Source organism: Arvicanthis niloticus, chromosome 8, assembly GCF_011762505.2.
Source record: "Arvicanthis niloticus isolate mArvNil1 chromosome 8, mArvNil1.pat.X, whole genome shotgun sequence".
Classification (NCBI taxonomy): Eukaryota; Metazoa; Chordata; class Mammalia; order Rodentia; family Muridae; genus Arvicanthis; species Arvicanthis niloticus.
Genome location: NC_047665.1, coordinates 16,991,289 through 17,003,773, shown reverse-complemented (window position 1 = coordinate 17,003,773; position 12,485 = coordinate 16,991,289). Strand labels below are relative to the sequence as shown.

The 12,485-nt window shown below is 44.2% G+C and overlaps 1 protein-coding gene across 3 annotated transcripts; it reads left to right on the top strand.

Moving 5' to 3' along the window:
- Positions 1-109: 109 nt before the first annotated feature.
- Positions 110-12,102, top strand: Rbm24 (RNA binding motif protein 24). 3 transcript variants are annotated; one of them, XM_076939094.1, is made up of 5 exons: positions 110-611; positions 1,652-1,775; positions 3,192-3,246; positions 3,608-3,619; positions 9,929-12,102. In XM_076939094.1, the coding sequence occupies exons 1-5, from the start codon at positions 444-446 to the stop codon at positions 10,290-10,292; spliced, it is 723 nt and encodes a 240-aa protein (XP_076795209.1). In that variant the 5' UTR covers positions 110-443; the 3' UTR covers positions 10,293-12,102. The 3 variants fall into 3 exon arrangements, 2 of the variants coding, with proteins under 2 accessions (XP_076795209.1, XP_034366785.1); XR_013112101.1 differs by having other exon boundaries at positions 357-611; positions 3,608-3,720; positions 9,929-10,070; XM_034510894.2 differs by lacking the exon at positions 3,608-3,619.
- The last annotated feature ends 383 nt before the right edge of the window (positions 12,103-12,485 follow it).

Here is a 12,485-nt window from a genome sequence, read left to right as displayed (position 1 = left end):
CCCGGGACACGGTAGCCTCTGAGCCAACCCCCTTCCCACCCCAGATTTTTGAGAAGGAAACATCTACCTCGTCTGGACTTGGAGACCACCACCCTCTCTGCATTTAAGAAAAAAAAATTATTTATTTATTATTATTTTTTTTTACTTCCACACGGGGTGAGTGCAAAAGGCTCACACAGTCCGCGGCTACGGAGCTGGTTACCCGGACGATCGGGAAGGTCTGGACAGTGACCGGACGCGGGGACTGGAGCAGAGCGCCCGCACGAGTGTCGGGGGCAGCGGGCCACTTGGGAAGCCGCGCGCCCAGCGCCCACGCCGCTCCCTCGCCCCCGCGCGCGCCCTCGGCCCCCGGCGGCCGCCGCGCGCTGCGGGAGACGCGGAGCCCGAGGACCAGGCGCAGCCGCAGCCGCAGCCGGAGCCCGAGCCGCGGGGCGGGCGCGAAGATGCACACCACCCAGAAGGACACGACGTACACCAAGATCTTCGTGGGAGGGCTGCCCTACCACACCACCGACGCCAGCCTGCGCAAGTACTTCGAGGTCTTCGGAGACATCGAGGAGGCGGTGGTCATCACCGACCGGCAGACGGGCAAGTCCCGGGGCTACGGATTTGTAAGTTACGAGGAAGAAGGACTCCGGGTGGGTGGGGAGCAACTAAGAGAGGTCCTGGCTAGGCGATCAAAGACAGGCCAGGAGGGAGTGAGTGGCCCCAGGCCCTAGGGGGGCAGAGCTTGGGGTAAGGGGTTCTGTGGGACCTCGCGGGACGCCTCATTCACTCGGAGCTGAGCTGAAACTTTAAGTGCGACGGGGCTTGGGGAAGAGAGGGGCCGTGTTTGCCTCGTGGGGGTTCCGAGAGAACATAAGGCTCTTTCTCGGTGGCCCCGAGAGCCTGGGAAGGAGAGCCAGATTGAGGATGCAGAGAGTTGAGAGGGAGGAAACGGAGCCCCTCACTGTGGCATTCCCGGGTTGGAGGCTGGTTGTTAGTGAGCTGTTGCTTTGTTTAAAAAGAAAAAAGAAAAAACAGTGTGTGTGTGTGTGTGTGTGTGTGTGTGTGTGTGTGTGTCCCCGGTAAGAAGAGACACCCAGGAGGTCTAGAGCTACCTCCCTCTCCCCCCCCCACCCCCACCCCCCTTTTTACATCACTACCTTTTAAATTGCAAAGGTAGATTCGGAAAAGGAAAAGCTGCACCTCTGTGTGTTTGCCTAACTGAAACAGCACATTAAGCTTCCTGGAGATTTAAAGGGGCAAATTCAGTAACCCAATGGGCCCTGGAGCAGGACAATTGCTCTTGTCGCTGGGGAGTGTTTGCCTGTTGGGAGCAACCGGCTGGTTTGGGGCCGGACTTTGTTTAAAGCCCACAGTGCCTCTGGGGCCTGAGTAGGAATGTAAAGAGTAAATCTGTACGTGAATTCCGAATTGTGGCTTCCAAATCTCCGTTAGGCCTCCTACTAGCTAGTACTCTTAAGACTTTGGGTGGGGGGCAGAGGGGTCCTTCCTTTCTTTTTTCTGCTTTTTTTTAAAGGCAGAGACTGAAGGGTTAATGTTCCAATCCCTCCTAAATAAAAAAGCCAGCCCCCTCAGTGACTTCAATACTTTTCTTTCTGGGGTTAACTGAGGGCTCTGTGTGTGTGTGTCTGTGTATGTTGCTAAGGTCACCATGGCTGACCGGGCTGCTGCTGAAAGGGCCTGCAAGGATCCCAACCCCATCATCGATGGTAGGAAAGCCAATGTGAATCTGGCATACTTGGGAGCAAAACCAAGAATCATGCAGCCAGGTGAGCAATGCCCTCCTGTCTCCCTCACCCCCACCCCCACCCCCACCCTCTCCTCTCCACCCATCAGTAGACAGATCCCACTATCACCCCCAGCCCAGAAACACCAGCTTCCTGGGAACTGTAGTGGTGTTTGGTAAAACTTGAGCCTTGCCTGGTTATTCCACCAAGGCATTAAAGATACATGAGTATTGCAAGTATGCCTCTGGGTACTTGAGATCTGTCTATGTTCAAAAATAGCTCTTAGGGTCCAGAGAGCTTGCACTCAGAAGTCAATTCGTGTGTCTCCTATATAATGAGAGATAATTTTGTCTGCTCTCAGTTAGCCAACTTTTACTAGCCACTTGTGGATAAAAAGGTACACTATGTGGGCCTTGTCATTCCAGCCAGTAAGCCTCCTTTCTTAGTGTGGTCTAGGCCAGTTACGCTGTGCTCAGAGCATGCGTGATCCAAGCCCTGACCTGAGAGAGGAATAGCACATATTTTCACATAAAATCATAGAGTTCTAGCAATCAAATACTTACACATAGGAAGATTTCACCTTCCCGGCTTACATTTTGTTTTGTTTTGTTTTTAATGATTTTTTTTTTAACTTGGAGATGAGAACTAACTTGCTAAAATCCCCATAGCTGTTATTATTTTACAATGGGATATAGCTTTGTCTATGTCAAAATCTGGCCTGTTGTATCATTTGGGACTGTTCTTTACATTTACTGAAAATAATTCACTTGAAAACTGAGCAAGTGACTCCAATTCTTTAGGCAAGCAACTCTGTTGACTCTATCATGTGCTCTTTACGCAGCCGCTCCTGTGAAAGTTTAGAGAGGATGACATTTCTGTTCCAGAGATCAATTGTCAGAAAGGGAATACATGGAGAAATACTCACGACCATTCAAAACTTCGTGTTTCTAAAACATCTTTTCTATAAAACTATAAGAATGTTATATGTACTATTCTTAAAAGAGCGATGAGGAATTTTGTTTTTATAGAATTTTAATACTATAAACCGTAAACTGTAAAACTTTTCAAGGCATGCCACAGTGTTCCAAATTGCAAAGACTTTTTCTTTTTTTTTTTTTCTTTTTTTTTTTTTCTTGTGGGTTGGAACTGTAGGAATATTTGTGAATTTAACTTCATTGTTGTTCTTGGGTCTATCTCTAAATATTTTCAAATCTTTTTTTATGTCTGTTAAGTAAACTTTACAGAGTTTTTTTTTTTAAGTTTTCCAATCTTAGTCTATTCAAATGTTTATTTAGGATGAAGGATAACATTTGTAAAGCATATTTATTTTTCATATATTAAGAACAGTTTCATAGGGATGGTTCCTCTTAAATCACAAATTGTGATTGTCGTTCCTGTGTAGGAATAGTAAGTCCCTAACTGTACACAAGTGGAAATTGTGGTGTGTTTTATTGCTAGGTTTTGCCTTTGGTGTTCAACAGCTTCACCCGGCCCTTATCCAGAGACCTTTCGGGTAAGTCAGTTCACCAAGCTCTCCAAAGTTACTACATGGCCACCATTTGTTTCCCTGCCTCTTTGTTATGAAAAAACAAGGTCGACGATATGTCCCAGAATGTTCCGGGGTTTTGCATATTTATATATGCTTATGTATTTTTTAATGCTGATACTATAAATATTTTTAGATGAGTCAAGTTATCTGACCAAGTGTGCAATCTCCAAACCAGCCAAATGTTGGGCTAAATGATTAAACAAAACAAAACCAAAAAACAAAACTCAAAAATACCAGGTATGACTTGTGCACAAGACATGTGTCCCGTTCACCATTCCTGCTGTTGGCTTGACTCAATGTGATTTATCTCTTTCTAACCTGACAGGGCTCGTATACAGTTAAGCTAACTGATCAGAAGGATGCGGTGATGAGAGGTGGACTAGTTCTGTTTGGAGTTAAACTCTGTAACCAGTAGACTCAGACACACAAGCTCAGATGGTGATTAACCATGCATGGATGTTGGTGGTGCTGTCTTTTATTCTTTCACTATGCTCCATAGCCCTCCGTGTGCTTTATTTTTATTTATTACAGTCATGAAGTGGTGTTGATAGCTAAACCGTGTGCTTTGATTTAATTGAACAGAGCTGTAGTGAGTGTCTTCTCTCTCTCGGGGAAGGGGCTCTTTGCGTTTGAGTTTGGTGGTGGTGGTGATCAGTGTTGACCTTTTGACTTTGCCATGGGAAGCAAAGGGCCTTTTTTCCCCCTCCCGCTTTTAAGCTATTAGCCTGTGACTTTTATTTAACATTTTTTTTTTGTAGTGAGTGCTAAATCGTGTGGTTTCTCTCTGTAAGAATACAGATTCACTGCTTGCATGTTGTAAGTCTCTGTTTTCTGGGAACGGGCTTTTCTTTCCGCTGTGTCTGTCTACTGCCAGGTCTTCTGATAAAGTTTCACGAGCTCTATTCAGATTTTATTAACACTCACCAGTTTGGGCTCCCCTGCCCGCTTAATTTTGTTTGGTTTTTGTTTTTGAGTAGCACAGTACTAACTCCCACCTTTCGGACCTAACTGGTGAACAGCCTGCTCACATCCGTGTTTTCTCTGGGTCCTGTTATTCCCTGCCCCTTAAGTCTCCGGTTCCATTACATTAAACATGACACAGGAGGAAGTCCACCATCTGTTTATCCTGGACATTAGGGTCTGTTTCCTCCATCTTCCCGATGATTGATATTGCTGTAGCTCTAATTCTTTTTTGAATATCCAAGCTCGTTAAAGAATATTATTGTTATCCAGCTTAGTACCTAAAGATCTTCGTGTGTCACCTAGAAGGCTAGAATCTGTCTTCACAGATAGATACCTGCTGTAAGCATCTCTTAATAGAGGCTAACCAAAAAATAAGTAGTAAGTTGACTTAAAAGAAGAAAGCCATATTTTTATGGACATCTTCTTAGTACCCTCTTGTTATTTTAATCTATTAGTAACTCATTCTTAGAGACATCTGCAGCTTTTTAAAAAGCTACAGTTAAGTGTAACTGTGTATCAAAGCCCCTACCAAGTCAACTTAGGCAAGGACATGTGAGGAGTTGACCTGGCCACATTCCCTCCATCCCTCCTTCCTCTTCTTCCCCTCCTCCTTCCCTCCATTCCCTCCCCTCTCCTGCTGCTGTTACTTCACCAGTGTGTACTATCAGTCAACTTGAAACTGTGGAAGAAAACACATCTGAAGGTGTAATAGTGGACTTACTCCTGGCCTCCCAGGCATCATCCTGAAAGAGTATAAAATCAAACCAATTAACCACTGTTCTTATGTGTCCATTACTTTGTCAAAAGAAGTTATGTTTTCATTGGAGATGGGGACAAGAAGGTGGTAGAGCAGCTCAGAATCACTCATTGAGAAGTGACTTGGTATCATTCAGAATCCCAAGACAATACGTGAATTGGGAGAACGGAACCAGCTCATGAGGAGAGTAGATTTGAAGTCGATGAGGGCTCTGGGTGTGTCTGAATGGTGTGTGATGGGATGACAGGCTCAGCAGAGAGACTCAGTGTGTAGGCAAACTACAGTGCTCTCATGGACCAGCTGGCTATATCTGGCCTGGCTGTGGTAGTCCTGGATCCTTGCTGAAGAAAGTAACCCAAAGAGGAGAACCACCAGGGTGATGTGTATTACATGGGACTTTTAAATCAAGTGTGTTTTTATAGTAACCTTTTGTTTTTCATCTCTTCTGATATTAACTGTCTTTATGATGAATGCTGATTGTTACCGTGCATATAAATTGTTTGAACTTGAGACTCGAAACAGATAGCATTCCAGGTAGAGCAAGTAAGGTTTCTCTTTTCTTTTCTGAGTGGTTCTTAGCACTGCCCCGATTCCAAGTCTGTAACCAACAAATCACACCTGGTCACCCTAAACTGTGTCTGAATGCCATATGTTCTTATTTTAGACTTGCCTGGAAGCAAGCTTGAGAATTTTTAACGTTGTACTTGTTTGAAAGGCTAGTGAGGAGACTATTCGTTTTCTGCAGTCCTTAAACGCCCCCCCCCCCCGGGGTTACCTAAGGTCTTTAAAGACAAACACATTAGTCGAAAGGACTTGTGATTTAGCAGAGAGCAGATGTGGATGGACTTGTGGCCTTGGTAAGCATCAGCTTCTAGGTAAATTTAGTCTCGGTTTGAAAGAAGTATTTTCTCATCACAGCTCTGGAAAGGAGATGCTGCAGCTTCATGGAGTAGAGATTTAAGGATTAGTTTACACCAAGTTAACCATACACTTAAGCATTGACAGAGCCCCCATTTCAGAGTCTAGCTCTCTGCTATAGGTGACCTGGTGTGCTATGTGCACAGAACTGATAAGGGAGCCATTGTGAATTATGCCATCTAATTCTTAGGATGAACATTTGAAAAAGACACTGTTAAGGCCTGAGAGTAAACAAAACAAGGGCAGACAGGTTAATTATCCTAATAAAACCTCTGGGTGTGTTAGAAGCAAGTCCCAGTTCAGAGTCATGGTCTGCCATGGTCTGCTTCACCTTAGAAGCTGTGTCCATTCCTTGATGTTGAGCTATAGCCAAATAAGGCATAGTGGAACCACCTCATAGCCTACCAATAAAATAATCAGTGCTGGGAAGGGCATCAGATGAAGAGAGAGAGAGAGAGAGAGAGAGAGAGAGAGAGAGAGAGAGAGAGAGAGAGAGAGAGCAAATGAGTGGCTCTCAAGGAAGCCATGAAGGTGATGAGCTAGATTTTGGAAGGAGGGTGAAGACCAGGAACTATGTTATAAGCATCTACTGTACTGCCCACTGAAGGCTCCTCTGATGGAGACTTTCATGTATAGCATCTCTGGGCTGGAAAAACATCAATCTCTTTCACATAGAAACGCTGTGAGATAAAGAGGGGAGGTGGACTTCCAAAGCTTCATGTGTACCAAGGGCTAGATCTAGGGCGGATGGATAGGGGAGATAGCGACTAGGGGAGCGTTGGCATCCTGGATGAGGAATGGATGGCATGTGTTAATGTGGGATCTGGCGATCAGTGGTATGTCCAGGAAATATTAAGATGCCCTGCTGACTGGGATCCAAAGAAAGGTTATATATGGTTTTTGGAGATAGCGACAACAAAAGGCCCAAAATGATAAGAGTTAAGAAACGGTGTGTGTGGTGTTAGGGATCACTCTTACAGACAAATGGGTGAAATGAGGAATTGGTCAAGAGTCTGGATAAGCTAACTTATTATGTTATTGCTTTGAAAGTCATAGAGCCTAGCTTGGCATGGTGGCACATGGCAGGAAACCATAACTCTGGAGGCTGAGTCAGGATGACCATAAATTTGAAGTTAGCCTGGGTTACATAAAGAGACCTTGTCAAAGGAAGGAAGGAAGGAAGGAAGGAAGGAAGGAAGGAAGGAAGGAAGGAAGGAAATAAATCAAAGAGAGATGTTAGGGAGACCTAAAAAAACGGACGTAGGGGGAAAGTACAGTCAGTTTTCTTTAATCACCCGGGGTGTTCACTTGAGCCTTGTAGCTGCCTGGTGTGAATATTCTATAGTGCATTAGCAGGCTGGAGGTTAGTAGAATTCTAGTAGGAGGGAAATTGCCAGACTAGCTTACTGAGTTTATTAGACTACTAAAAGAACTCTCAATATACCCTTCAGCCCTCTGCTGCCTTCTCTCTGAACTGAGACATGGGAGTCTACCCAGGGTCTTCTGGGACATGACTCTCTGTGGTCCTGTGGGCTCCCTTTTTTCCATGATCTTTTAAAGGCCCTGGGTCTTCATTTGCCTTTCAGACATCTTTCTCGCCCTTGCCAGCCTTCATGTAGGAATCTGATCTTCCAGAAAAATAAATTACATTCTCATCCAGTGGCTCTGCCCAATCAGAAGTAGATATTAACATAAATACAGAGACAGTAACTCCTGAAGCAATACTTTCTCTACTGCATTCATCCATCTCTCTCTTTATCCTGCCTGGGGGGGGGGGAGGTGTGTGTAGAATAAACCTCCTTTGAGCTACTCTGTTATTTGAAAATACGAACCTATCAACCAACATGCTGTCCTTAGAACACTGGAGGCAGGCAGGAAGGGTTAATGTCTCTGTATCAGTGAGGTTCAGACTGGCTGGCCTTTGTAGCTGATAGATGTTTCACTTTGGCCTTATAAAGACATTTTATCCGCTGGAAACCCTTGTCGCATGACAGGATCAAAAATAGCCCAGCTGCAGCCTCTGCTGCCCGTCACCACATGTAAACTGGCAAGAGAGGAGACTCTCTTAGCTGTGTCTGCACACTGTGGGCCCATCAGCTCTGGGGACAGTGCTTTACACAGCCACACCTGTCACCAAGGGTGTGCCAGTCACCTGATGTGCCACAGAGTTCTGAATGTGTGCATGACCACGCACAGCGCCTGGTTTCTGACATGCAGTTAAGAACATCTCTAAGTGTCCTCAGAAACACTTGGTGACATGGTTTCTGCTGGCACTGGGAAAGAACTACAATTCTAGTAAAATCAAATGTATTTTTATCTCAGGGAAGACAGAGTTCACCACCCTTTGTGATAAATTCATCTTTTCCATGGATGTTCTTAACAAGTAATTCCATAGAATTCCAGAGGGGAAAAAAAAAAGAAAAAAAAAAGAAAAGAAAAAAGAAAGAGAGAAAAGAAAGGAAGAAAGAAAGAAAGACAGAAAGAAAGAAAAAATCAGTCTTTTGAAGAGCCTGAATGTGATGTTTTATGTTCTTTAAATTTCGAAGGTGGTTATTTGTGCTTGTGTTACTAATAAGTTGGTCTTGTTGACAGCTAGATACCATGCCTGTGTTCTATTTTTAGAAAAGATAGGGGGTTGTGAGGGAGATTCGTTTAAAGAAAGACAAAAAATAAGTCAGATATTCGAGGTAGGACTTTGAAAATGGGCGGTAAGGGACGGCAAGAGGCGCAGCTGCAATTGCTACCATTTGTACGTAAACAAACCTCTTGTGATTTTTTTTTTCTTATTAACCAACTTTTAAGAAAGGGCTTCAGGCCTGTCCTGTCTGTGAGCTGTGAGTGTAATGCTTCATACTTGATTTTGTTACACGTTCTTGGCTCTTTTCAGGGTGACCCAAAGCTATACAACTCAACTGTACAAACTCTAAACCATCTGGGCGGATCGAAAGCTGATAGGTTAATAATTCAATTTCTTCTGACAGGGGGGCAAACATAAGAGTTAGTGGGTATGCAGAACAAGTACTACTGCCTACAGTGCGTATCTTTTGAGTCTCTATTAAGCTGTGAGACATTTGGTTGTGTTTTTCCTGTCCCTAGCTTTTCCATCAAGTTCACCAACCCCCAGCCCTTCTGTCTGCCTTGCATAGAGACAAACAAGCTGGCTGAGTCTCAGTTGCCTGATAGGCAAAAAGGTTCGATTGACTGTTCTGTCATCATGGGGGGAAAAAAAAAATCAAAGAGAGACCAGAAGTGTGCCACACACCTCTTTGAGAATCTCTGCGCGGGGCCTGTTAATAGCATTTTGGTAGCTTCCCACAACAGCCTTTTGTGACCCGAGTGAGCCACACTACTGTCGTGTGAGGAGTGTGTCTGCTGTGCTTACCACACTTGTGAACCTTGAAACTCCTGGTTTGAGGGTTTTATTTTTTTTTATCGCCTGCTTCTTTCATAATTATGATTTTTTTAATCAGGGTGACTGAGGTTGCAGAGAGATTAATGTGTGCTGAGTCTGCCTAGCGATTTCAAATAGGGTTGCCATGATAAAGAACACTGGAGTCTATTCTCCCTCTAACTGCCAGGCCGCCACCCCCACAAAACCTTTCCCCAACAACTTTCCGAGCCCTGTATTCATGGATTTTTCTATTTGCTAGACGTATCTTTCTTAGAAGAACTCTATGAGTTTTTTTTCAGAATTCATGAAGCCCCTGTTAAATCTGTCTTCCATGCCCAGCCCTGGCTAATCATGATTCATTTTTCCAAACATGGCCTATACAGGGCTCGAAGTCAGAGTGAAAATTCTAACGAGGAGAGAATGTCATTCCGTTTTTTGTTGTTGTTGTTGATGATGATGAATTCTCTCAAGGGAGCATCAAATGGACCACTAAAGAGTAGATATTATGGCAACCCTATGTTGATAGCAACCACTAAATTTGAGTTTGTCTCCATCTCTGAGCAAAGAGTTCCACAAGAGCTGACTGCGGCCTGACTTTGTTTCTCGTTTCTTAACAGGATCCCTGCCCACTACGTCTACCCGCAGGCTTTTGTGCAGCCTGGAGTGGTCATTCCCCACGTCCAGCCCACAGCAGCTGCGGCTTCCACCACACCGTACATTGATTACACTGGAGCCGCCTACGCACAGTACTCAGCGGCAGCAGCCGCAGCCGCAGCAGCTGCCGCCTATGACCAGTACCCCTATGCAGCATCCCCAGCTGCTGCAGGCTACGTGACCACTGGGGGCTACAGCTATGCTGTCCAGCAGCCCATCACCGCCGCTGCGCCCGGGACAGCTGCTGCTGCGGCCGCAGCTGCTGCAGCCGCAGCCGCCTTTGGTCAGTACCAGCCTCAACAGCTGCAGACAGACAGAATGCAGTAGTAGACCAGCCGTCTGATCAAAGTCAAAAGGGTTTCTCTTTTCCCTCCCAATTTCCCAGTTTTTAGTAGCTAATGAGAAAGTTAACGTTGACTTGGTGGCTTTAAAGGGAGAAAGCAAAGCTAGTGTGAAGCGGAGGTGTTACTTTTTTTTTTTCCCATACTCCAGGTAGTGCTGCAGATGGGAAGGGGAGAATGGGAGGGCGAGAAACAGTTTTTGAAGTCAATCCCAAAGAGCCTGAGTTACACAGAATAGCCACTAGGAGATGATGGCAGGGGTACCAATGGGACTTCACTTTTGTATGGGGATTTTTATTTTTCGCTCTTTTTTATAGTATCAGGGAAGCAAACTGCCTTTTCCAAGTTAGAAAATGCTACGTGAATCTAGTTGAACCAGGGAATACGGAGTGAGCAATATGTAGCTTGAATTACGTGTAACAGTAGATTTAAAAAAAAAAAAAAAGAAAAGAAAAAGAAAGAAAACAAGACAGCAAAAGTGCTGGTTGTCCTTCGTTGCAGTAACTGCGGGCCTGCAGAACTTTGTTGAAGCAGGAGGTAGTGTTTGCACTATCTCAAAAATGGGCATCGAACAATCAGTTTAGGGGTGTGGACAGGTACCAAAGCTATTTTCTCATCTGTCCTGTGGACGAGTGGGGTTGAGGAGCCATTGATTACTGCGCCAGCCGCTCAGACAATCAGCAGCACACACCAGGAAAGAGGCCGTCACCTGTACTTGTGGGAGGAGCTTGTCACATTAAAATTCCCCTCCCCATCCCCTGTCACGAGGGGATGATTTCCTCTGCGGGTCGGGCTTTCACTACACCACTTGTCTTTCTATTTATTACATAGACTAGAGGATTATGGGTAAAGGCAGGCGGAGTTTGCAGATGCTCACCCCTTCGGGACTGTCTGAAGGACCTTTTTTTTTCTTCCCACCCCCCCCACCTTTAAAATAATTTTACACCTTTTTCGTATCTATTTCAGAGTCCTATTTAAGACTATTTATTAGTGACTACAGTACCTAAGACAGCAAGGTTCTTGACATTACAGTTTTCCGACGGTTGATGATCTTGTACTTTTTAATGTGCCTTAATAATAATCCTATTTAAGATATTTATTTTTAAGTTTTACTATGCTGCACTCTAAAGAAAGGAACTTTAGAAGTGACACTGTAAAATTATGTATTCATCTCATGGCATAAGTTATTCAGTAGGTCTACATGTAGCATATTAAATATTAACCTATTCAACTAAAGATGTTGGCTTTGGGTTTATTTAAATTCCATATGTGCACTGTTCAGGCAAGTACTCTCACCTGAACACATTTGAGTTTATTTTAGTCTTGAGTTGGTTTTCTTTGTTTTGTTTTGCTTTTTTTTTTTTTTTTTAAACAAGCTACGTCGCTGGTTCTGTGCTTCCTTTTCTTGATTGCTTTACCCCTGTGGATGTCACCTACCGGGAACTCATGGCGTTCCCGCTCTCGTCGTGTAGTATATGTAGTTTTAAAAGACGGCTTTATATTTTTCCTTCTGAAAGTGCGATACTTGCAATTTTTACTCTTAAACTAAATTGAATACTATTTTACACTGTATTGGACTTTTATACTTGAAGAACTTCCTACAAGGGACAACAGGTTAGCATTTTTATGGTCTCTCTCCATTGTCACTGGATTTAAGTATTCCCGTGCCGGGCAGTGATACGCAATGGAGGGCGTGGCTCTCCTGTGCAAATTAATTTATTTGTTGTGTATTTCGCTTTATAATGTTTCAGATCTTCTCATCTATTCACTTGTATTAAATATAATTTTTAAAAACTGCTGTTGCATTGGTTATTTCTAATTCTGCCAGGAAAAGGAATGGTTCTTTTTTTTTTTTTTTTAACTAGTTTTCTCCTTTTGAGAGAGGCTGATTGTACTTGCCTTGTAGCTAAGGATAGCCTTTAATTTTGATCCTCACACCTCCTGAGTGTTGGCTGTGCAGGCCTGCAGCACCAATCCCAGGGCTTCCCACACGAAGGCAAGCACCCTACCAACTGAGCTACGTTTCCAGACCCCAGCCCTTTTTCTTCTTAACTACTTTGATTAACCATTCCTCAATGGAAAACTTTTCCTGTGGACATAAAAATCTCTCAGAGGATGTATTCTCTGACCTTTAAAGTAAATATCACGAAACATCGGCTTTATATGTAGCAAGTAGACC

Coding starts and splice junctions, on each gene's coding strand:
- Rbm24 (XM_076939094.1), top strand. CDS start 444: ATGCACACCACCCAGAAGGACACGACGTACACCAAGATCTTCGTGGGA. Junction 612..1,651: donor AGTCCCGGGGCTACGGATTT/GTAAGTTACGAG, acceptor TATGTTGCTAAG/GTCACCATGGCTGACCGGGC. Junction 1,776..3,191: donor ACCAAGAATCATGCAGCCAG/GTGAGCAATGCC, acceptor TTTTATTGCTAG/GTTTTGCCTTTGGTGTTCAA.